At 39.7% G+C, this 27,263-nt stretch overlaps 1 protein-coding gene across 1 annotated transcript in view; it reads left to right on the top strand.

The window, feature by feature from the left end:
- cspg4ba (chondroitin sulfate proteoglycan 4ba) overlaps positions 1-22,059 on the top strand; it is a 121,382-nt gene extending 99,323 nt beyond the window's left edge. The window contains exons 8-10 of the mRNA XM_069924347.1: positions 6,181-6,350; positions 16,632-16,809; positions 17,315-22,059. Coding sequence (XP_069780448.1) covers positions 6,181-6,350; positions 16,632-16,809; positions 17,315-19,341 — 2,375 coding nt within the window. The 3' untranslated portion in view covers positions 19,342-22,059. The remainder of the gene's footprint in view (positions 1-6,180; positions 6,351-16,631; positions 16,810-17,314) is intronic.
- The last annotated feature ends 5,204 nt before the right edge of the window (positions 22,060-27,263 follow it).

Here is a 27,263-nt window from a genome sequence, read left to right as displayed (position 1 = left end):
CAAGGGGTGTTCCCACCCCTCGGAGAGTCTAAACTTCAGCAGCAGGACCACAGGCTTATATACCCCAAAAACAATTAATCATGCGCCTACTCCTTCTAATATTTGTCAGCCAAAATCAAAACTGAACATTACATTCTACAATTTAGAAGATTAATTATTATGGAACCAGGATGTTATAATTTCCTGGTTTATCTCGTAGATACAAAGACTTATTAAAACTTCTCGAGCAAGACAGGTTGTGACCAATTCGTCAATTTCAGAGTGTTGCATTTGACAACTGCCTTCCCTGGGCCTCACAGTGGAATTCCATTTCAAAGTGTATCTTCAGATAAGTCCCCATGGCTGAGTTTAATTACATCTGCTAGTTCTGAAAGTAAGGTGACCTGCTTGTGGACCCAGTGTCGTCAGTTCCACATAAGCAAAAAGCATCTGGGTACATGGTTTTAATCCTCCATTACAACTTGGTGGTGAGAGAAATGAACAATAAACATTTAGAGTTGGGCCCCATTTCTGAGACTTTAACCTGGGGCCAGTCATGGCACAAGACTCAATATTAGAAAGATGATGATCTCAGGTGGGGGTGGTGTACACATGCAGGAGATCATTGTGTGCTCACTCCACTTTGTTTTGCCTTGCATCTTAATGTTTTGCAGAGTATATGTTTGCTGCACCATGAGAAAGAGAACCTTAAATTCTAGGCCTGTGTCCAGAAAAAAAAAAGATCAAAGTAACCATTATAAGAGATTGACAACAAAATTTTGGCTGAATAGAATAAGCCAATAAAGAACAGATAGTGCACATAACAATCAGAATCAACCAAGTTTTGGCCAGCATTTGTGCAAATATATTCTATTGATCTATTATAATCTAGCATGCTTCATTTATCATGTGGTCCAATTGTAAAGAATAGGAATTCAATTAAAGACTTCAATCTTGTATACATAAAATTGTCAAAAGTGCTGGAAAAATTCAACAGGACCTATAGTGCCCATAGGAGGCAAAGATAGATAACCAATGTTTCAGACCTGAGCCCTTCATCAAGACTGGGACGTGCCGAGTTTCTCCAGCACTGTTGTGTATTTACTCCAACCACAGCATCTGCAGACTTTCTTGTTTCATTACATAAAATTGTGTTCAGGAATGAAGCTCTTGCTGATTCTGCATTCTGAAATTCACTACACTAATTGACCATTCCAGAGTTGTTGGGGGCCCCTACTCTATTTGAACCTTAAGATTTGAAATGCTCATCTGCAGTTTGAGCTCATGCTTTTTTATCCAAAAGTGTATCTATTTGATCAGCTTTTAAAAATCTCAGTGTTAAAAAAAAATGTATTGAAAAAATATTCTTGGAACCCTATTGGTTTGTTTTACTAAATACTGAATATATAAGTGCAAGGGAATATTTTGAAGGAGGTGCATTGAACTTCCAGTTTGCCACTTGATTGCACATCCCCAGCAGACACAGTTTGCACTCTTTCCATCAACTAAACAATCTCTTCAAAGTGTACAAGCAAAATAGAGTGATCTTGTATTTAGTGTCATTCTAAACAACAGGACTGTTTATACAGTACTATGTTTTATGTTTGTACAATGCTTCTCATTCCATCATTTCTTTCTCCTTCCCTCTAACTTCTGTTTCATTTGATGTTCTAATGAACATGTCCTTTACCACATTAAATCTTGGAGTCCTCAACATATAAAGCATAGAAACAGACCCAAAGGAAAACTCATCCATCCTGACCAATTTGCCCTACCTGAGCTAGTCCCATTTTCCTGTGTTTGGCCCATTTACCTCTTAAACCTTTCCTATCCATATGCCTGACTAAAATTTCTTTTAAACATAACAATTTTACCTTCCTCTACCATTTAATCTGGCATCTCTTTCCCCATAAAACCACAATTTTTATTAAATATCTCCCTTCCCCATTAAATCTTTCCTCTCTCACCATAAATCTGTGTAGCTCTAGTTTTGGGCTCTCCTTGTATGTGACCTTTCATGATTGTATACAATTTTTGGCCTCCTATGCACCAGGGGAGAAAAAAAAAACACAAAGCCTATCAAGCCTTTCCTCCAGTCCTTCTAACATTTTGGTGAATATTTTCTGCACCTTTTTGAGAAAACTCCAGTGGTCCAAGAACCCAAATCTCTTGTTTCTGCATTAGTTCCTCAGCCACATATTCTATTGACCTGTGCTCCTCTCCCCTGCCCTTCCCTATCTCCTTCCCCACCTTTTTACTTTTACTGGGTTCAATTACTCCCTCTTTAAGCAATCTCTGGGTCTCAGCTTTGATAAACTCACTATCCTTTTTGCTGTAAGAATGGCTCTTAGTGGCAATTGGTTGACATTCGGGGGATAAATCACTGAAAAGGGAGGGAGCTTTGATCTTTAATGTGGACAGACCGCAGTAACTAGTGCCGGGGATGAAAAGTGTGGGTAGTGGTCCACCGAAATTTAACACTACACTGTTCATCTGAGATTGAATATCTAACCCCAGTACCACAGGGGCGCAGAACTCCATCTGGCATAATAAAGAGCCACACATTAGCAAGGCAATGTCCCTGCAAATTTAAAGTAACTTTACACTTGTCCCGTACAGTTTTTGTCAGTTCACTACAAACCATCGATATCTTTCGGTTCGCTGGATATCTCAGCAAATTTAAGGCTCTGGCAACTTTCTCGTGTATGTAGCTGTCAGTGCTCTCCAAGTCTATTAGACAATCAAGAATCTCACCATTCACCTCCCCCTGCATAGTCGACTGTTCCAGTCTGTAACATCCCCCAAGCTTTGGAGTCAATTGAGCTATCACAGGGGATCTCACCTCGCTGTCACTTGAAGTCAATTCAGCATGGTCATCTGAAGATTCCCCCTTTTCCATTCCTGCAGTTTCAGGATGCATTTTCTTGGTACTTCTCCTCTTCTTATCAGTGGGAGTACTTTTCGCCTTACACGCTTTAGCAAAGTGGCCGAGTTTCTCACAATAGCTGCAGATAGCAAATTGAGCCAGGCACTTTTCTCTGGGGTGCCAGCTTTTATCACAGAAGTAGCATTTTTCAGGAGTTTGCCTTTTTCTTTCCTTCAGGGTTCCAGCACTCCTGGATGTTTCCTTTTCAGTTTCTATCATTTCACTGGACCGCATGGCACTTCTCAGTGTTATGGCTAGAGTGACTGCAGGTTAAGGGCTCTGTCTCCAGCAGCCTCAGTCAGATGTAACTGGAGTCAATCCCGTTGACAAAAGCATCCAGCTTCAAGGCATTGCGGTGTTGTTGCACATTGACTGCCCTGACATCACATTCATTTACCAGTGAGTCGAGAGCCAGTGCATAGGCAGCATCACTTTCCCCGGGTTTCTGGCGTCTAGTCAGCAACTGGTGTCGAGCAAGCACCACATTCCATGGTGCTACATAGTAAGCAGTCAGACGTTCCTGGGCTATAGAGACTGGTAGCTCCTTGCGTTACGGCGAAAGGGACCTCACGCATCAGAGAGTTCAGATGGCCCCACTGTATCGCCTCATCGACCACGTTGTTTCGAGCCATGTAGTAATCGAAACAAGCAATCCAGTGGTTGAAAATTTCTCTGGCCCTCGGGGCAAACTGGTCGATTATCAGCCGCTCTGGCTTGAGTGCTGCATCCATTCCTGCTAATAAAATTGAAGGGCCAGTTGATGAAGTAGACAAAGACGATGTGGTCAAACAATAATCATGGCTTTTATTAGCAGAAACTCATGGTACAATAATGAAAGACAATAGATGCATATACAGTTATATCCAAGGGGAGTGTCCTTAACAGTAGAGATAATGCACAGCCAATGTTAGTACAGCAAGGCTCACCAGAGGGGAGACAGGCAGCTTGGCAGACATTCACCATATTCCAGTGGTCCAATAACCCAAATCTCTTTTTTCTGCATTAGTTCCTCAGCCACACATTCTTCTATTGACCTGTGTTCCTCTCCCCTGCCCTTCCTTCCCTCCTTACCCACCTTTTTACTTGGGTACCTGCCTACTTTTTGCTCATACCTTAACAAAGGGATCAGGCCTGAAATATGCCTCCTGTGGACACAGCAGGACTTGTTAATATACACTTTTGTGTATTAAACCCATTCATCTACCCTATCCTTTTATTTCTAACCGCTCTAGCACCTGGCACTGGGGAGTAATCCAGAGGTACAATCCTTGAAGCCTTGATTTTTAATCTTCTGCCTAATCCTAACCCTTCTGCTCTGCAGAACCCCATCCTAGGTCACAGGAGTTATACAGCAGTAATAACACTTGCCACTCTATTCCTCCTTCACCCTCCCCCCCCCACCACTCCCTCCAATGAGGTAATTTCATTGGGTCCATTTTGTCATCACCAAAATAGTTCACAAATTGCATAGTGAGGGATTGCATTCCAGTAAATGTGCTTGGGGAACTCTCGTTTCCTGTGTACAGACAGAAGAGTTTCATTGTGCCAGCTATCTCTTTCATGTTGCCCAGGGAGTTCTGCAGTTTATTTAAAAAGTACAGGAATGGGATTTCCTATCCCAGTAGCCAAAAAAATGACCTTTTTAGGGGTTCCCAAAGAGAATGGACCTTTTGGATAGACCCATTTCCTACCATGGAGAGGCAAGCTGCACAGAGTGGAAGACTGTAATAGTAATATGTTGTCTGGTCCTGCTACCTTGTCTGGATTTACCTTGGATAATGTTCTCCACCTCAACCTCGGCCATGTAGGAGGCCTGTTCATCAGGGGTCATGGAGCTTGCTTTGGCGCCATTTGTAATTCTAATATTAATGAAATCATATTTTGCTATGTCTCTTCGAGGTTGAATCATAATTAGGCAGCTCTTAGCATAGTGGACTTGCTTCTAAGTTAGAAGAAAATTTATTGAAACACCACTCAGAAACCTAGTGCATTGCAGTGCAATGCCAATGGTACATCCCAAACATAACAATGCCAGTGTTATGTTTGGGATGTGATAATAAATTTGAGCCTGGTCTTTTCTCTCTGGTCTGGGAAAAAAAAGTCAGGTGAGATTATTCATGTTCATGCATCATATTTACAATTTTAACTACAGTTTAAAAGACATTCATTGGCAGAAATGTGTTTTAACAGATCCTTACATTGTGAAAGGCATGATACATTTCCCCCACCCATGTATGTCTAATATATAGAATTAAGGGTGGCTCTGTAATTGGCTCTGCCTGTTCAATTTGGCAAAAAAAAGATATTTTTAGACCATTTGTAGCACAGCAGGATACAATTCTGCTTGTGACCTTTTTCAAATGTTCAGCTTGTTTAGAGTGGGCCTGCTTGAAAAGTACATGTTTATTGGTGTTCTAACGTAAAAAATTGATTCTAACCAAATTTCACGTAGGCCTACTTTTTGTGAAACATTATACTGTGAATTAAATATGCAACAGGTTTCTAATATTCTGAACTTCAACCCAGGCACAATTTATATTTCTGCCCATTCATCTGTGCTCTCTCCAATCTAGATTTTTTTAAAAATAGTTAAAGGTACAGCATGGTTACAGGCCCTTCCGGCCATGAGCCCATGCAGCCTAAATATCCCAATTAACCGACAATCCCTGTATGTTTTTGAAAGGTGGAATGAAATCAGAGAACCCAGAGAAAACTCATGCAGATATGAAGAGAACATTCAAACTCCTCACAGATGGCTAACTGCTAAGCTAACTGTGTTATTCTGGATTATGCTGTTTCCAAGCATGGAGTTCCATGTTAAACCTCTGGCTAGTTGTGGAGTCCTACTTGGCTTGCTCCTGACTTCCTTATGACAGTGCCGAGCTGACAAAAAAACAGGCCAAGGCAGGGTTTCAGGATCTTGGACCTGAGGCATAGTTGCCAATCACATATTGCTACACTTCATCTGATGGCTACAGCAGCAATGCCTGGAGGATGTTTGCCTTTGTGGATTTCAGAGTAGGTACGGTTGTGGGAATAGTTTGGCCATTGAGCTCAACAAGTGGACCGTGTTAAGCCTGATGCAACCCAATGTACCTGAGCATTTATAATTTTAGTAAAAAGACATTGGAGGAAATCTTCTCATGCAGGTGGACTTTCTTAATATTAGTGAAATAATTTTGTACCACTAGCATCTGTGGTTTCACTGGTGGGTCTAAATTCAACCAATTATAGAAACAATCTTTAACTGAGTTCACTCAATTCTGTTCATCCAGGGACACTGAAATTTATCAACTCTGAAAATTTAAAAGCTGTAACCAATGATGAGAACATTGAAAATCATGCAATTGTATACACCCTGGTCAGCTTTCCAAAGCTTGGTAGAGTGGTAAAAGTTGAAATGGATAACATGATGCAAGAAGTGGTTAACTTCACCCAAAGCATGGTAAGTGTCATGCTCATTGAGCTTTTTGGTCTGTATTTTGTAAGTTCAATAACTTTTTTTTTAAAAAAAGACAATTTCTCGTTGATGGAAGATTGAATAATTTGAAAGAAGGAAATTGTGGGTGGAAGGGATTGCTTCTATGATATGCATTTCTGTGACTATAGGCCTCAGGAATTCATATTTACTTTGTGCCTGCCTTGTGTAGCAGCTAGCTGTTTTGTTTAGGAAGTTCATTTTGAGCCACCAGAAAAACATCCCTTTTCATCTTCAATCTAAGATCTTTTATATTAACCTTCATGAGAAGTTGAATCCTTGATTTCATCTGGAAAAATTATACCTCAGACAATTCTAAGGAGGGCATCCAAGTTTCCTTATGTTATGGACCCCAGTAGCAACTACTGTTTGATGGTTCCTACCATGGATTCCAGCACTCTGCAGTGTTTCAGGCTAGAGGATAGCTATCTTAGTAGAAATGGTCACTGCCCTTCTACTTGTTTTAGACTTGGTCCTTTAGCACATGGGGCTCCTGTGGATCTTGGAAGCTCTCAGACTCTGCTCCTAGCTGTCCAGGTGGAGCTGAGAGAGTGAAAGACCTGTTACCTAATGAGCTCCTGAAAAAGAGTAGGGTGTCTTCAGTCTCAAACTCAGGGAAGGGGTGTGTGTGTGCAGGTAAGTTTGGTTTGACATTGGGCAATATAATCATATGACCATTCAGATGAAAGCAGCCCAATATTAAATATATACGTCAACAGAGTCACACAGGCCCATGCTGACTGATATGTCCCACCCACACTAGTCCCAACTGCCTGCATTTGACCCATATCTCTCTAAACCTATCCTATAGATGTATCCATCCAATTTTTCTTAAACATTCTTTAATACTTGGTTCAACAACCTCCTCTGGTAGCCCATTCCTTACACCCTCCAGCCTCAGGTTCCTGTTAAATCTCCCTCGCTTCACTTTAAACCTATGTCTTCTGATTAGCTATTCCCATATTCTGGGTGGATACAGAGAGTCTTTTGCCCAGTCTATTCCTCTCATGATTTTTTATATCTCTGAGATCATCCCTTATTTCTTTGCACTGCAAGGAATAAAGCTGGTCTGCACAACCTCTCCCTATAGCTCAGCACCCCCCCACCCCCCCCAACACCTCTCCCTAATCTGCACTCTCTTCAGCTTGACATCTTTCCAACAGCATGTGGTAGTGGAGTCATTCAAGTCCTTTAATTGGCAGACACCAATGTGCTTCCAGATTTTTTTTTTAATCCTTTGCATCTACAGCTGGATCCACCCTTGTGTTTAATCTCAATCATTTCAGCAAACCTGCCTAGTTGAAATGAACACAAACTTGTGTATTTTGAATTCCATTCTTCTATTCATAATTTTTTTAGAAGCATATGTTAATCAGAAGACTATGAATTCTTGTAGACTCCTAGAGATTAAAGCAAAATATTGGTTTGTTGGTTTTCCTCAAAATGTAGTTACATTGCAAACAAATATAGAATTTCTGCAATGGTTCTGGGTTTTCCATTAGAACTTCAGTGAAAATCCTGGAAGATGACTGTTCATGCACCACTGCCAATATCTTTCCTGCAATTATGACAATTTTCACCACTTGTCAACAATTGATTCCCTGCATCCACCTGGCACTTGGCTAGAGCTAAGGGAAAGCAAGTTACATGGTTCCAGATTCTGCGTTGCAGTACCGTTTAAGGGGGGCCTCCCCTGAACAGATCCCAGCCATGTGCTGTAAACCTTTCCTATACATGCAGCAACTTTCCATGCCATCAACCCAACACCAGACTCTGACTTTTCATTCTCTCTATGTTGTTGAACAGAATTGATGAATCATTCACAGCCACTCTAGATCCCGATCTGCTCATTGACATTTGTTCCATAATGATCTCCAACTCATGCCCCACTCCTGCATTATCTACTGCATGCTATGCAATATGCAAAGTAAAACACTTAAGGATCACTTAGTAGTTCTCAAAGCCTTGTACCTTGGGAACTATTGGATTTTTAAATCAGTGGGGCCAAGACCAGGATGGTCATTAGCATGCTAGGACTGTACAATGATAAATTAAAATGCCCTTGTGGGCCATAAAGAATTTCTAGGCTACAGTGGCATCTCATGTGATATTTCTGTTGTCTCATCAGCATTGTATCCATTATATTTGAAGCATAGAGTTAATTGTCAGCTCATAAGAGTATTCAGATAAGTAGAAGAACAAAATTATTTTTACATAAGGTTTGTTTTAATTCTCTAAACAAAGGAACAGTTATTAGTGGAATAAAACAGGTTGATAGCGAGAATAATTGGGGGAAAAAAGCAGATGCATTCAATTTAAGTACTGTAAAATCATCGTAAATAATTCAAGCAAACAGCACAAAGAACCACATGAAATAGTCATTTGTTAGTTCTACCCTTGATGGGGAAGGTTTATACATCCAACAAGCATAATGAGAGATTAGTCAGATCAGACAATATTTGGATAGTTTATTTACACAACCTAATCTGATTTACTTTTATTTGTTTAGTCCTTTGTAATAAATTAAAATAATTACAACTTGCATGCTTGAGAGAGCTCAAGTTGGAATGTCTGTGCAGTTATTCATTTCAAGTTGCATGTTTGATCTTAGGATTCGCAACATTTGAAAATGCTTAAACATATTTCAACTGCTGAGAAGAGTCAGGTAGAGGAATTATGTGGAATCAAGTTGCATGTAACTGCTGCTCCAGTACCAGATTTTTTCAGATTTATTGTCAGTACATACATGACATCACATACAACCCTGAGATTCCTTTATCCTGCAGCAGAATTACTGCTAATTGGTAGTGCAAAAAACAAACTGTACACAGTGATAAACAAATAAAAACTAAACAGATAACAAATATAAACAAGCTGACTGAAATACAGAGAGAACAAAAGAAAATCAACAAAGTGCACAAGTAAGAGTCTTAAATGAGTCTGAGTTTGTCGTTGAGGAGTCTAATGGTGGTGGGGTAGCAGCTGTTCCCAAATCTGGTGGTGCAAGTTGTGTGACACATACCACTTTTCTGATGGCAGTCTTCCCTGTAGATTTACTCAGTAGTGAGGAGAGTTTTGTCTGAGGGCTGTGTCCACTACCTTTTGGAAGGCTCTATGCTCAGCGGTATTGGTATTTCCCAAACCAGACCATGATGCAGCCAGTCAGCACACTTTCCATCACATCTCTCTAGAAATTTTCCAGTGTTTCTGGTGTCATACCAAACCTCCACAGACTTCTGAGGAAGTAGAGATGCTGACATGCTTTGTTCACTATCCCATTGGTGTGTTGGGTCTAGGAAAGATCTTCTGAGATACCCTTGTGCATTGATATAGAAACTCTCCATGAAGTGGTAAAACTCTAGCTCTTTAAACTAATTTTGCAGTGTTGGCATTTTGAATTCTGAGCACCTACAAGCAGAAGCTTGATGACTCCTGCTGCTGTTACTAGATGCACTTGAGGAAAATTTTAAATGTTAAAAAATGTGAAATGGACATTTCATCCTTTGTTACAAACTTTAAAGCCAGAATATAGTTGTTTCAGTGCATTCTACTGTACTTCTAAAATTTAGGGTTTTAAAAAATTTAAATATATACAGCACGGTAACATGCTGCTCAATTTAAATCCCATTAACCTACAGCCTGGTACGTTTTTGAATGGTGGGAAGAAACCAGAGCCCCTTGGGAAAACCCACACAGACACAGGGAGAACATACAAACTCTTTACAGACAGTGTGGGACTTGAACCCCTGTCTAATCCCAATAGCTGGTACTGTAAAGGCGATGCGCTGACTGCTACACCAATCGTTATATTCAATATCAATGGAACCAAATGTGAGAAGTGGAGAATAACACTATGCGTAGTTATATTGCATATTTAACATGAGGGATAGTTGATGAACCTCTACCTACAAGTTCTTAGAGGCACAAAATCAGTGAACTGGTGCGGACTCGAAAGGCCAACATGGCCTGTTTCCGCTCCGTAAATGGTTATATGGTTAAATCAATTGAGGAATAGCTTGAGGAAAAATTAAATGTACAGTCAAAATTAGTTAAATCTAAAGTAAAACAAAAGTCTGCAGACACAGTGGTTGAAGTAAAAACATGATGCTGGAGAACCTTTATATCGCAAAGATGAATTATCTTTGCTGTATAAAGAACACTGTTTGACCTTTTGAGTTTCTTCAGCATTTTAAGTTAAATCTAAACCCACTGCTTAGCTCAAGAAGATGAATATCAAATTACATGATAGTTTTGCATATATTAAATTTATACCTGGGCAGCTATATATAGTGTATATAGTGACAACATTTATATAGTATATAGTATATAGTGGCTGTATATAGTGACAACATTTTTGGCCAACAGAATGGAGATGAAGAGGAGGCTTCACATGTCAATAAATATTGGTAGTTACAATGCTGTAAGTGACTGTGCTTGATTTAGTAAAAGTAATTTATATGTAATAATTCTTCTGATTCCAGCAGTTTTTCCAATAAAACCTCATACAGAGGAGTTGCTGGAGTTTCTGTTTACACTGTACTTTGAACAAATTCTGTTTTCTTAGTAACATCACTTAATTTGCTTGATAATAAACTTTCTGCAACATTCCAAAAGTGAAACATCCCATCCAATTCATTGACTAACTTAATTGAGAGGTTGAGGGCAAGCCTCCTTAACAGTATGAAAGACTAAAAGAGCAATAAGGTAAAGTTGAGAGGCTATTATTGTATGGTGGGGAGGTAAAGACCTAAATTCCAAAAATAAAGATAACATTAAGAAGATGCTATTAGTCCAGATGAGGGGGGGGGGGGGGTGGGTGTGAGGGGGTGATGGGAGGAAGAGGGGTGGGAGTTAATGGATAGTGGTAGAATGTTTATTGATTCTTGTTGGATCTTGAAGGAAACACTGCTGATCTTCTGTCCCACAAAGTATGCTATAGGCATTTGCCCCATGGATTTAGCCCTTTTTGGTTGCTTTCAGCTCTGGCTTCACTGATTTTTGGGAAACTTATCTGATGCTTGGTTAAACATAAGCTCTCAAATGAAATGATGACCAGGAACTTTGTTATAATATAACAATTTATTTCCTCTGTGAAGAAGTTCCTCCTAATAATTCCCCTAAACTTTTTCCATATGGTTTGTCACCCTTAACCCATGTCATCTGGTTTGTATCCCACCTAACCTCAGTGTAAAAAAACCTACCTACATTTACTCTATCAATACCCCTCAATTTTAAATACATCTATCAAATCTCCCCTCATTCATCTGCACTTCATGGAATAAAGTCCTAACCTGTTTACCCTTTCCCTGTAACTCAGATCCTGAAGTCCCAGCAACATCCAATTAAGTCTTCTCTGCATTCTTTCATTCTTATTGATATCTTTCCATTAGTTAGGTGACCAAAACTGCACAGAATAGTCTAAATTTGGCCTTACCAATGTCTTGTACAACTTTTCCAGCTCCTGTACTCAATACTTTGATTTATGAAGTCCAATATGCTAAAAGCTCTCTTTACAACCCTATCTACCTGTGACTCCACTTTCAGGGAATTATGCATCTGTATTCCCAGATCCCGCTGTTCTACTGTACACCTCAGTGCCTTACCTTGATTTGTTCTTCCAAAATGCAACACTGCTCACTTGTCTGCATTAAATTCCATCTGCCATTTTTCAGCTAATTTTTCCAGCTGATCCAAATCCCACTTCAAGCTTTGAAAATCTTCTTCACTGTCCATAATACCTCCAATCTTTGTGTCATCTGCAAACTTGATGATCCAATTTACCACATTATCATCCAGATCATTGATGACAAACAACAATAGTCCCAGCACTGATCGCTGAGCACACTGCTAGGCCTCACCTCCAGTCTGAGAAACAATCATCCACTACCACTCTCTGGCTTCTCCTGTATAGCCAATGTCAAATCCAGTTTACTACTTCACCATGAATACAGAGTCCCTGAACCTTCCCGACTAACCTTGTCAAAGTCCATGTAGACAACATCCACTGCCTTTCCTGCATGATTGGTTAAACAGGACCTACCATGGAAAAGGCCATGTTAACTATCAGTCCCTGGCTATACAGATATTTGTAGATCTGATTTCTTCGGATACCTTCCAATACTTTACCTACTAATTACATCAGGATCATGGGCCTGTAATTTCCTGGGTTACTTTTGAAGCTTTTTTTACATTAACAATATGAGCTACCCTACAAATCTCTGTCACCTCACCTAAGAACATTTTAAATATTTCTGCTAGAGCCCTGCAATTCAGAGGGATTTAGTCATACCCTGGTGATTTATCCACCTTTATTTGGTTTAAGGCAGCAAGCACCTCCTCCTCTAATACATATAGGTTCCATGATCTCACTGCTTGATTTCTTTACTTCACTAGACTCTGTGCCAGTTTTTTTTGAGTAAATACTAATGCAAAAAAAACATTTAAGACCTCTCCCATCACTTCTGGCTCCAGTCATAGCTAATCTCATTATCCTTTAGCTCTTAATATACCTGTAGAAATCCTTAGGATTTTCCTTAACATTGTCTGCCAAAACAACTTCAGATCTTATTTTAGCCCTCCTGATTTCCTTCTTGAGGTTTTCTTCCATTTTTATACTCCACAAGTATCTTGTTTGCTCCTTGTATTCTGTACCTGCTATACACCTCTCCTAACCATATTCCCAATACCCCTTGAAAACAAAGGTCCCCTAAGCCAATTAACTTTAATCCTGACAGGAATATATAAACTCTAGTACTCTCAAAATTTTATCTTTGAAGGCCTTCCACTTACTGAACACATCCTTGCCAGAAAACAACTCTTCTCAATCCACACTTTCTATATCATTCCTCATTTCCTCAAAACTGGCCTTTCTCCAATTTAGAATCTCAACCCAAGGTCCATACCCACCCCTATCCCTAATTAACTTGATCATAAGGGCATTATGATCATTGGACACAAAATGTTCACCTGTCTCCTGTCACATTCAATAACTGGAGATCCAGTGCTGCACTCTCTGAAGACATTTAATGAAATCCAAGCCATCTAGCCCTTTTACAGTATGAACACCCCATTCAATATGTGGAAAGTTAAAATCTGCTACTATCACAACTTTGTTTCCTGCAGTTGTCTTCTATTTCTACAGCTTTGCTCTTCCAATTCTCACTGATTATTGAACAATCTATAATACAACCCCTTGAGGCATATAACTTTCCCATTCCTCAGCTCAACCTATATAGCCTCAGAAGACCAGCCCTCTTGTCTGTTGTGATATATTCCCTGATAACCAATGCTACTCCTCCCCCTTTTATCCCTCCTGCTCTTTTGAAACAACAGAATCTGAGAAAAATGAGCTGCCAGTCTTGCCCCTCCTGCCACTAAGTTTCACCAGTGGCGACAATGTCATAATTCTACATGCCAATCCATGCTCTAAGCCCACTTGCCTTTTCCTACAATACTCCTTGCTTTGAAAAAGCACCTGAGAAAATTTCCACCACCTACAAACCCTTTGATTTCTGACTTTGCATGCAGTCTTCACATCATCATTTTCCTCCTCCACTCCATGGGCACTATGTTTCCCATCCCTTTTCAAATCTAATTTAAACCCCCACCAAACAGCACTAGCAAACCTTCCCACAAGGATATTAGTCCTCTTTCATTTCAGATGCAAACCGCCCTGTTGGAACAGGTCCCCCTTCCCTGGAAGAGAGCCCAGTGATCCAGAAACCTGAAACCCTCCCTCCTGCACAATCTCTTTATCCACATGCAAGGCAGCATTATTCTCCAATTGCTACCCTCTCTAGCACATGCCACAAGTAGTCATTCTGAGATCACAATGCTACAGCTCCAGTCCTTCAATTTAGCACCGAATTCCTTGAACACCTTAACAACAGCATCAATGTGTGCAGCAGATTTGAGTATCCTCTGGACATGGACTCCAAAACCTCTCAATTCTTCAACATTGCTCAGAATACAATTAACATTGTATTCTGCCTTCAAATTTGACCCACTGAAATTAACTATTTCATGTGTTTCTGGGTTAAACTCCATCTGCCACTTTTCTGCCCTGCTCTGCATTATATCAATGTCCATCTGTAACCTCTGGCAATCTCATCATAACTATAAACCTTCAAGTCATCTGAAAACTTACTAACCCATCCTTCCACTACAATATCCAGTTCATTTATATAAATCTCAGAGAGTAGTCCCACAGCACATCACTGTAGAACACCACTGGTCACCAACCGCTATGCAGAATACAAACCATCCTTGCCTTCTGTGGGAAAGCCAATTTTGTATCCACAAAGGAAGGCCTCCTTGGATTCCATGCCTCTGAATGAGTCTTGCATGGGGAACCTTACTGATGCCTTATGGAAATCCATATCAACTACATCCACTGCTGTACCTTCATCAATATGCTTTATTAAAACTTCAAAGAATTCTTTCAAGGTCATGAGGCATTACCTTAACCTGAAGAAGCCACCCCTAATCAAATTATGCCTCCCTAAATACTGTCTCAGGATCTTCTCCATCAGCTTGCCCACCACTGAAGTAAGACTCACTGGTCTATAATTTTTTTTTTTGATTATTGCTATTCCTTTGAGCAGGGGAACATTTGCAACCCTCCAATCCATCTCGTCTTCTCCCAGAGAAGCTTACAATATGGTCAGTCCTTATTAGCAGTTATACTTTTTCATTGATGTTATATTGGCAGGGTTCATCCATATTCATAGGAACTAAACATACGGTACTAGTTTATCCATATTTTATTCCACTTCCACAATGCGAAAGCAGAATTCCTGAATAAATTATCTAGCCACTTCTCTATCATATGATTATCCCGTGAAACCCAGATGTTTCTGATCATAACTTGGATGAGAATTTTCCTCTCACTCAGTGAACCTACAGAGTAAAATGATTACTCCTTCCTCCAAAATCCTGATAATGACTCATTAAGATGATGAGATTAGCACATCCTTGAATGCATCACATAAAAAATGTGCCTGTTGTACATTAGTTCCTCTTCATGAATTTAAGCTACTCGACAGGTAAAAGTCTAGTTACATAGCTGGTGGAAAGACTGGAGTTAGGTGTCCAGAGAACATAGAACAGAATATCACAGGAACTTCGACCTGCGATGTCAAATTAAAATAAATCTCAGTGAAATAAGTCAATCTGCAGACACTGATTGCAGTTAATACGTAAAATTGCTGGAGACACTCAGCCAATTCCGCAATGTCCATGGGATCCAAAGCTATATAACCAATGTTTTGGGGAGGCCTCAGGCCCAAAATGTTGGTTATATTATCTTTTCCTCCTCTGGATGCTGAGCGACCTGCTGAGTTTTTTCAGCAATATTGTGTATGAAGTAAGTCTCTGCTCTGCTGTGTGCCCTGTATTCCCTCCCTAATCCTGTATCTATCTAGAAACTTCTGTTGCAACTGCTTCCATCACTACCCAGGCAGCCTGATCCTGGTGCCTACCCTTCTCTGTATAATTAAAAAAATCTTTCCCTACGCATCTCCTTTAAACTTTCACCTTAAACGAATTACCTCTAGTATTTGATATTTCTACCATGAGAAAAAAGATTATGATTGTCTACACTATCTAAGACTCTCATATTGTATAAACCTCTATCAGGTTTCCCTCAGGCTTCAGCAATCCAGAGAAAGCAACCCAAATGTATTGAACCCCTCTCCGAAATTCAAACCCTCTAATCCTCCAAGTATGGCCAACCCAGTTTTTTTTTAATGTAGCTGCAACACAAGTTTCTTACTCAATATGTATCCATGCCCCAAATAGGTTTGCATGATCATGTTCAGGGAGCTGTGGACTTAGATCTCCAGAACCCTTTGCACATCAGTTCCATGAAGAGTCCTTCCATTGCTATATAGTTTCCCTTGAATTTAACTTCCATTAAGTTCCATCTGCCATTTCTCTAACCATATCGGAAATGAATCCATGTCCTGTTGTATTCTTTGAGAGCCTCCTATACTGTCCATGACTCCACCAATCTTGGTGTTATCTGCTCTCCAGTCTCTTTGGTCTGTTCATTTATCTTTCCCACCCCAAATTTATCCTTGAACTCCACTGCCATTTTGCACATTGATGGGAAGAGGTGATCTTGTTTCTCACAAAGATTCCTTGTTGCTTGTAAATATTTTAAGCCGTAATATTAGACTTGAAATGTTAATGTTTCACAACTTTCAGGGCTGAACTTGTGCTTTTGATGAACTGTATTGTTTCCAACAGGTGGATGAGAGTGTGATAGCATATGAGCATACAAGCACTGAGGCTGCAGTTTGGAGTGCTGAAGATTCATTTCAGTTTGTAGTGTACTCCTCACCAGCCTCATTGGAACCTCAAGAGTTCTGCATCACCATCTCTTATGATATTGCTGGGCGATCAAGTTGTCTTCTTGCAAATACAGGTGACGTATTCAACTTCAAAATAGGTCATCTCTTGGTTACATTATATTACGCACGAGAGCTGCCAACAGTAAAAGGCTCAGGTGCAATAGTGGATCCTAACCAATAGGTGGCAGATTGTTTCTGCGTATTTCAAGAGAACAAGTTTTCTCTCTGGTTACTATTTCCCCCAACACCCTTCCCCATTTTCCAACTAAACCTCTCCTCCACAAACATTTTACTGTTGACCACTTCCTCTGATCAACTTCACAGAACCTTCCCATTCTGCCTCATTGTGCTCTATTTTGCTCCCCATCCTCTCTGATCTGTTCACTTATTTACCGCACTCCAAATTGATCGTCATTCTCTACAGAGCCATCTCTTCACACGTTGATGCATATAGATGGCCTTGTTTTTCAAAAAGCTCCAAGGCTTCAGTGCCCAGGGTTTGAAAGACTGTTAAATTTAAAACAAGTGTTAACTTTGCAGAACCGTGTTATTTAGGGTAAGCCTTATTTTCTTCTCCAGGTGCTGCTGTTATGGAAGGTGAAAAAGTATCAATTGATAAATTCAAGCTAGATGCTTCAAACCTCATGGTCAAACTTCCAGAATCTAAGCAAGTAATGTATGAAGTATGGTATCAAGTGACATCTTTGCCTGCTCATGGTGTGATTATTGTTGGTGAACGTAACATTACCAAGCAGAAGCCCTATTTTTCTCAGTTTATTATTAATAAGTATGGAATAACCTATCTACATGATGACTCCGAAACCCTTAAAGATAACTTTACTTTTGCTGCGTGGTTAAATCTAAAGAGCAAAGTTGCATCACGACCCTTAAATGACAGTGAGGTGGTAGAAGAGATGTTCAATATTACTATTATTCCCATTAATGATCAACCCCCAGAGCTGATAACCAAAGCTCCCAGTTTGAAGGTTTTACAAGGTTACAATGCTGCAATTAATTCAGTCAATTTAAATGTTATAGATCTAGATAACGGCCCAGAAGAAATCAAATATAACATTATCAGTGGACCTAATAATGGCTATGTGGCAACAGCAAACAATATAAATATGTCAATCAAACATTTCACTCAGGCTGACATCAACAATGGTGAAATTTGGTTTGTTCAAAGTGGAAGCTCATCATCTGGGGTTTTTTACTTCAGTGTCACTGATGGAAAACACCGACCATTATACAAATTGTTTAATCTTGAAGTTACACCTATTACTATCACACTTGTAAACAACACTCAATTGGAAATTCAACAGGGACAAAGTATTACTACCATCACCAATGAACACTTGGCAGCAGAAACTAATGGAAAAGCATTGACAATACTTTATGAAATTACTAGGCCTCCACAGTTTGGACAGGTTTTGCTTGGAAACAAAAATGTGACCTTGTTTGAACAAGATATCCTTGTGAAAGGGCATTTGGTTTATCAAATGACCAATCTCTCTGCATCACAGGATAATTTTGAATTCATGGTAATGACTTCTGAAGGCAATATAACCAAACAACAAGTTAGCATTATTGTACAGCCTTTACTGAAAATGGCAGAAGATTTTAAGATACCATCTGGATCTACTTATCAATTTGGAACAGATGTGCTTGATGCAAGCAGATTGGCCAACCAGACTGGAAGTGTTCCCAGGTTTGAAATAAAACAATTACCTATCTATGGTAGATTTGTAAGACCAATTCACATGGTCAGAGGTCACAGAGAAGCTGTAAACATATTTACTCAGAAAGACATCGAACGAGGTCTTGTTCTGCTTGAGGTTGAAGCTAATATGACAGGAAGGGACTATTTGAATGATTCATTTGCATTTGTTTTGACAGCAAAAAATGTCCAACCAGCTGACGCCGTCTTTCTGTACCACATTATTCCTTTTGATGGTTCTGTAATGCTAAACAACACATTAAATGAAAATCCACCACTTCTCAATTCATTTACATCAGATGCAGCAACTTTGGGAGGGTTACCACTTGGAACACAGGCAGGGATTCCCACTCTGAAACCTACTACAGCTACCCTATGGTGGCAAGACAAATCACGCTGGGAAAATTACGAAAGTAATCCCTCCAACTCTGTTCTAAATGTGACAATGAAACACGTTGTGCAACAGGTCACAGTAGAACCAGTGGGTAGAAAGCCAGTTTCTCAACCCATTCAGAATTTCAGCTCTCTGCATATAATTTTGCCCTTTGCTTTTCTAGTACTTTTGATCATCTGTATCTTTGTTCTAATTTTGATAAAACAGAAACCAAAGCGCAAACCTGTAATAACTGGTTCTCCCAATAACAATGGAACAAATGCTTTAAGTTTTTACCTGGCTGAGAGGAGCCCAACAGTTCCAACTGTGACCATCACCCACCTTAATACAGCTGGTCCCTCGTCCGCAGAAGGACAAAAACACACATTCTCAGCAACCACCAAGTCAAATGAACTTTCAACTCTGCTTTATAACTGTAAACAAATTAATGCAGAAATGGTGCAACATTGTCGTACATCCAACCCAACTTTAAGGCACCATCAGTACTGGGTTTGACAGCAACAAATGCACTTCCAATAATAAAAATTGCAAAGCAAACTTCATTCTGTTCAAATCTCAACACAGTTCATTTGTACAGAAAATGTTTGGAACTTAATGGTGACAATACCACATCTGCATTTTATATACTAAAGTAAAATTTGAAAATTATTTAAGAAAACTATGTAATTGACGAGAAATTGAGCCAATCTGTACAATTTTATGCACAAATCATCCAAAAATCCTTGGATGTTTTTGAATGTCTTGTACGTATATCCTACTGAACTTTTGCCCTTCAGGAAAATTGGACAGGCCATGTGCTATTGCAGAAACCCCAACCAATGCAAGTATTACTTCACTGTCATGTATTGTATATACAATATGTATCAACATTCATTAATTACCAGTAGAAATCAAAAGGTTTTTACCTGATTTTGGTTATTAGCTCTGGATAACAAAGGAACACATTATATTGTAAGTACTGAATTGTGTGTGATTTAAAGTATATCAGGTTACATTTGCCTCAATCTGTGGTGCCAAATTGCTGCTATGACTTGGGGCCTATTTGGTACATAACGCACATTAGTGGATCTTATTCAGAAACAATCTGCCATTACGCTGACTCTTCTCTGTTCTCCTAATCACTTTACCCCACAGTTCCTCTCTGGTTTGTAATAATCCTTCATTTCCATGACAGCCTGTGGCAATTGTCTGCAACACCATCACTCACCTCAGTGACTCTGGGCACCTCCCCCCACAGCCACCAACCTCATTGTCTCCCTTTCTCATACCATCTGTTTCTACCTTCTACCCAAGATACATAAACCTAACCATCCAGGCAGATCCATTGTCTCTGCTTGCTCTTGCTCCACTGAACTAATTTCATCCTACCTTGACTCCATTTTTTCTCCCCAGTTCAATCCCTCCCCACCTACATCCGCATCACCTCACACATCCTCCACCAAGACTTCAGATTCCCCAAACCTGACCACCTCATCTTAATGGTGAATGTCCAATCCCTTTACCCCTCCATTCCCCACACAGAAGGCCTTAATTTGATTTTTCCTGAACCTCAGATCTGAGCAGTCACCTTCCACCATCACCCTTCTCCCCTGGAAGAACTTGTCCTCACCCTTAACAATTTTTCCTTGAACTTATCCCACTACCTCCAGATTAAAGAAGAGCCATGGGTACCTGCATGTGTCATAGCTACGCCTGCCTGTTTGTGGGTTTTGAGGAGCAAAACATGCTACAAGCCTACACAGGCATCTCTTCCTCCAGTACATCAACGACTATATCGGGGCAGCCTCATGCACCCGTGACGAGCTCGTTAATTTCAACCCTGATCTCAAACTCACCTGGTCCATCTCTGATTACACTCTCCTGTTTCTGGATCTCTCCGTCTCCATCTCAGGAGATAGAATCTCCACTGACGTTCACCAACTACCGCGACTACTCGTCCTCACAGCATTCCCTGTAAGGACTCCATCCTCTTCTCTCAATTTCTCCATTTCTCCCACATCTGTCCCAAGATGAGATCTTCCAATCCAGAGACTCTGAAACATCTGCCTTCTTCCACAAATGTGGCTTTCCATCCACCACTATTAACTCCGCCCCCACCTGCATCTCCTCTTCATTCCCCACTCATCTGCCCTAGCCCCCCCCCACCCTTAGAAACAATAACACAGAATCCCCCTCGTCCTCACCTACCACCCCACCAGCCTCCACATCCAACACATCCACCAGAATTTCCAGTACTTACTACGGGACCCCACCACCAGACACATTTTTCCTTCTCCTTCCCTCTCAGTCTTCCATAGGGGCCCACTCCCTCCTTGGCTCCCTTGTGCACTCTTACCTCCTGACCTTCCACTGTGGACGTAGGAGGTGTAATACCTGCACCCACACCTTCTCCCTCACCACAGTCTGAGGTCCCAGACAGACCATTCAGGTGAAGCAACACTTCACCTGTACCTCCAAAATAACTCATTTACTGCATCCGGTGCACCCTCTGTGGCCTCTTCTACATCGGAGAGACTGATTGCAGATTAGGAGATCGCTTCGCCCAGCAACTCCTCTCAGTCCACAAGAAAGCAATCTCCCTGTAGCCAACCATTTCAATTCTGAGTCACACTCTCAAGCTCACATGTCTGTCCATGGCCTTTCACACTACTCCACCCTGACCACCTGCAGATTGAAGGAACAACACCTCATTTTTCATCTGGGCCCTCTCCAACCCCAGGGCATGAACATTGAGTTCACTGCATTCCACTAATCAGCTTTTCTTTTACCACCCCACCCCCTTCACTTAACTAGTCATTCCAGTTCCTCCTTTCTCTCCACCTAGCCTAGACTCCTCCCCTCCCTGCAGTCTTTCCCCCCCCTACCTATCATCCCCCCCCACCCTTTCTGTTCAGACATCTCTCATGTTCCCCCAAACCTTGATGAAGGGCTCAAGCCAGAAACATGGTGATGTATCTTTACCTTTGTTACATAAAGGCACTGTTTGACCTGCTGAGTTTCTCCAGTATTTATATGTTTTTCCACTTAACCACGGTGTCAACAGAATCCTGTGTTTTACCTCTGCTTAATCGAACAGGTCAAGTTGCAAATAGTTCTCAATGAGAAGACCAAGCAAAGTTTTGAAATATTGGATTTAGGAATAAGACAAAATAGTGTCCAGTTAGCTCACAAAAAAAGTCAATTCAATGTAAATTCTTGGCCAATATTTCTCAAAAATCAGCTTTAAAAAAATAAATAAATAAATAAATAAATTTATTTTTTTATATATATATATATTATATATATATATATATAAAATCAGTCTTTAATGAAACATACCTTTCACATCGACTGTCTTTGCGTTTTCAAGCAAATAACATTTTGGTGCATTTTAACTGTTGAAATTTGCTTAATTGAACCACAATATAACTATGATCCATATACAGTACAACAATTGGTATCCAGCAGCTCCAGGGATTGGTAGATGCTGGATAAGCAAGTTTTCCAGTTGCTTGAGACTGAGTGGTGTGAATGGGGAACTCACAGAGAGGTGCTGTAATTTTAAACTATTTTTTTTAACCCATTTATTTTCCGCAATTGTTTTTGCCTTTTGCTTGAATTCCAGATAACACGGATTTTACTGTAGATAAGTAACTGAACATTTTATAAGGCTTGGCTTTGAATACATCAGAAAATTTGAAAGATGTAATCAGCTCTTTTGAACATTTTTGATGAAATTAGTTATTTCAAAGGATTAAGTCACTCCAAGGCTCAGTCCTTTAGTTTTATGGATTGTTAATGAAGTGAATAAAAGGCAAGAGAAGGACATGAACCTAAATAGAACATTTTCTGAACTTTTTGTCACTCCATCAGAAGCAAACACTAAAGTATTCAGGCATTGTTCAGTTCAGATGAACATTAAAATGCTCTGCATTTTTAATTCAGCAAAATCGATGAGCTTCAATACCATAATGAAATGTTTCATTTTCACATTAAAATGTTCAAGAAGCATTGATCAATTATACGCCATGAAATATTGAAGTACATCTTGGGAGACAGATTACTTTCACATGTACTTTAAGAATAAGTTTACTCTTTCATATAATAGTTATAAAACTGTCCTCAAGAAATGTTAATGGAAATTAAACATCATGAATTGCTAAAACACTGCTTTACAGTACTCACATTTTAAGATTGAATTAAATTCGAGCATTTTTCTCTCAATTTTTCTTGAAGTAATAGATTTTTTGTATTTTTAACAAAAGCACCAATTTGTTTTCCAGATGTACTTTAATCAAAAAACGAGTTGAAGTTCAAGAAAGGAATTGACTTTATAAATAATAGCCTGTTGCTAAATTTCTAAAGTCTTACCACAATGTTTTGTGAGTACCCTACTAAGGTGGGGGTGGGGGAAATATGAACCAAATGCAAATGTATTTATCAGTTTTACATCCCCAGAAGTGAGGAATGGTTTTTTTTTAGTGTCATAACATGGAAACTAAACATCAGTTTGAGCTCTGCAGAAAGTGTTTGCCTATTTTCAGAGCATATTAGGTCAGCATTTTGCCACTCTGTATGATTAAATGGAAAAAGTGGTCAAATATACTCATCAACCACTTGAAATTCCGAATGACAATCAGAGTGTTTGGAGAAATAATGTTTTTTCTAATCAGGAATGGTCATATAAATAATCTCTCTGGCTCTGCACCAAAATAAAATCAAACAAATTACATAGTGATTTAATAAATGCTAAGTAACCTTCACTTCATATTTAGCAAAAAAAATGTTTTCCAATTTAATTAATGGATTAATTTCTTGTACTACTTGTCCCATATCCCTCTAAACACATCCATGGATCCATCCAATATTTTCTTAAAACATTGCAATAGTATCTGTTCAGCTAGAACCTCTGGCAGCCTGTACCATACACTCCTAACACTTGATGTTAAAAAAAATTAGATGGGAATATGCAGGTGATCAGGTTCTAGTCCTGATGTAGGCAGAAGGCGGCTGTGATTTACCAGGTCTTGTAAACCCTTGCTTAGCACAATAGTGTCATGGAAAACTAATCTATGAATACTATTTTTAATAAAATCTAAACACATTGTTTTATGCTCTTCTCTATTCCATTTGCAGCTTTTTATTTTTGGTACAATTCACTTGATGTCATTCCTTTTTAAAAAATGTTTAGAATTTCATTATTAATTTTATATGTTAAACTTTTGTCTATTTTAGCGACTGTGTGTACACGCTATTTTGAAAGTCAAACCTTGATTTCAATAGAACTGAATTTCAGAAAAATAAATATTTGCCACTGATATATGCAACCCTTTAGAGAGCATATTTTTGCCCATCTGTAGAGGCAATCTCTGCATTACATATGGTCTCTCTTCCTAAGCTGATTTCTATGCAAGTTAGGAACATACATTTTCTATGGCCATCCTACCATTCTATATACACTTGCTCAAATTCTTTCATTAATCACCCTAATATTATCCATAACTAAATAGGCCCCTCAACTCTTCCTCCACTATATCAATGACTACTTTGGCACTGTCTCATGTACTCATGATGAGCTCAATGACTTCACCCACCTTGCTGCCAGCTTCCATCCTGACCTCAAATTCACTTGGTCCATCTCTAGCAACAATCTCCCTTTCATGATTCTCTGACTCCATCTCAGGAGACAAACTCTCTGAGATCTTCTATAAACCACCACAGCTACTTCAACTACACTTCTTCCCGCCCTGACCAGTGTAAGGATTTCATTCCATTCTCTCTATTCCTCCATCTCCGTTCCATCTGTACCCAGGATGAGGACTTCCATGCCAGATCTTCAGTGATTTCCTTCAAATAAATGTAGCTTTCCCTCTACCACATCAACTCAGCACTCACCCATATATCCTCCTTTACCCACCTATCTGCCCTGACCCCCTCACACAAGGACAAGATTCCTCTTGTCCTCATCTACCACCCCACCAGCCACTACATCCAACACATCTCCACAATTTCTGCCACCTGCTATGTGATCCCACCACAAGACATATTCTCTTGTCCTGCAGAGACTGTTCCCTCCACAACTCCCTTGTCTGCTTCTCCCTCCCCACCAATCGTCCCTTTGGGACTTACCCTGTGACTGCTAGAGATGCTCCACTTCTGCCCACACCTCCTCCCTCAGCACCATTCAGGGTCCCAAACAGTTCTTCCAAGTAAAGCAGTATTTCACTTGTGAATCTGCAGGGGTCATCTACTGCATCCAGTGTCCCCACTGTGGTCACCTCTATATTCGGAGAAACTAGATGTAGAGTGGGAGATCGCTTTGTTGAGCACCTCCACGCTGTCTGCCGCAATAATGTGGACCTACCAGTGGCATCCATTTCAATTCTCCATCCCACCCCCTTGCTGACATGTCTGTCTATTGGTCTCATGTACTGCCAGACTGAAACCACCCGTAAATTGGAGGAACAACCCCTCATCTTCGAACTGGGCACCTTCCAACCTGATGGCATTAATATTAACTTCTCTGACTTTCATTAAAATTTCTCTCCTTTCCCCTCGCTTCCCCCCCCCCCATAGTCTCTCCATTGTCTGTCTCATTTTGCACAGACATGATAAATTCCACCTAGACCTTATCACATCCAATTAACACTTTTTGCTGGTTTGGATTCCTCCCCCATTGTTTGAATTCTGAAACTGTTATATCCTGCCTTTTTTTAAATTTTTTTCTTGAAGATTCAGCAATATACTTTTGTCAAAAAAAAATCCTAGACGCTGAATAAACCAGCTGAGTTCCTCCAGCATTTTGGTGTTTTTACTATAATTAAATGTTTCAAAATATTCAGTAAAGATTGAAAAATGATTTTAAAATGTATGCATATATTTTCACTTCCTCAAGTCACTTTATTTTTTTACCTCAGGGAGCCCTTTTATTTTAAAGTCAATTCAGAATCTTTTAGAATTCTCAGTATTCTACTAGGAATTGTTGGACTCTGGCTTTAATTTATTTACTCTTAATTTAGTCTATGTGTGAACTGAGTCCAGCGCGTTCGTTGAATGAAGTGATAGGAGAAGGTATTCGGTTCAACAGTCAGTTTATTACACCACACAGCACAGCACAGCACAAGAATAAAACTTAACAGAGCTCTGGGTCAGTCTGTTAGTTCATAGGTCACCTGCCAGTGAGCTACTCCCCGAGACTGACCCCTATTGTCCAGTTGGCACAGTTTATATAGGTCAATCTTATCACACAGAACAAAAGTTGTTTTCCCTGCTAGATCTTTTTGCATAAGGGTTATCACAAGTCATCTCCTGTTTTGCAGATTTCTGGGGTGTAGCATTCCCATGTTAATCCTCCAGGCCAGACTATCCTGTTGTTTAGATCTGAAATTAATTCATCCCCAGATATTTCTAATCACCATTCGGTCCCTGTCTGGCCAATTTCTGCTGTTCTCTTTAACACCTCCTCGTGCCTTAATCTTCCTCCTAGACTGGTTTTCCATTCCCTTTGATTCTTGCGGGCCATTCTTTGTTCTGATCTGGCCTGTGTCTCCTGTGCTACTTCCCACCTCCTTCAGTTGAGCATTCCTCCTAAATCGTTTTATGCATATCCTCTCCCTGTATCTTGGGAGCAGCCAATTTTGTTCAGCCAACTTTGCTCCATGCTGTGACAGCCACTTAGCCACATTCCTCTTTCCCTGACTCATGCAGTCCAAATAAACTTATTGATTAATCATTTATTTCATACTGTTTTAACCCCTAGATTCCAACAGAATACACATTTAATTCCCACACCCACTTTAAGAAAATCATAGTTAATGTTACGCATAACATTTTTTTTTTAATATACAAATAGATAGTTAAAATGTAATATGTTGGAGAATCTGTTGCTTTGGAGTGCAAACATAATTTATAGTTGGAAATACACATGGCTCAAGGCTTGTACTTCAAGTTCATTATTACATGTATCAAGAGGAAGTGGAAGAGGTTGTTTTACAAGCAGACATCTCATATATAGTACATCTAATTGTTATGTAACTTGGTGCAGTTAATGTGCAATACATCTTAACCTAATCTTTCACCGATATGAAAAAAATTAGACTTTTGGCAACTGCAATCATCTGCATGGCACAACTCCAACAGCTGGAGTGTTTTTGATGTTCATTGGATTCAATTTTATCAAATGTTGCCTTAGTATCAATAGAACTGTTGTAACTCAGCAGGAACCCATCCACTGCCAGTCACATACTTGAACAGACAATAGTTAGGTATTTGAGTGAGGAGATTCCAGCAGATTTCTGCCTCCTCCTTTTTTTTCCTTCCTTCAGTTCGGTTCACTTCATGCTTTACACAAGTTGAATTTTAATTCAGACTTTGATTTAACTTCATTCAATTAAAAAATATTTATATTTTACCTATTTGCAATGCAATTCCTGCAAAAC

The sequence above is a fragment of the Narcine bancroftii genome, chromosome 3 (assembly GCF_036971445.1).
Source record: "Narcine bancroftii isolate sNarBan1 chromosome 3, sNarBan1.hap1, whole genome shotgun sequence".
Lineage (NCBI taxonomy): Eukaryota > Metazoa > Chordata > Chondrichthyes > Torpediniformes > Narcinidae > Narcine > Narcine bancroftii.
The sequence above is the reverse complement of the archived record's forward strand: the minus strand, read 5'-3'. Positions and strand labels throughout refer to the sequence as shown.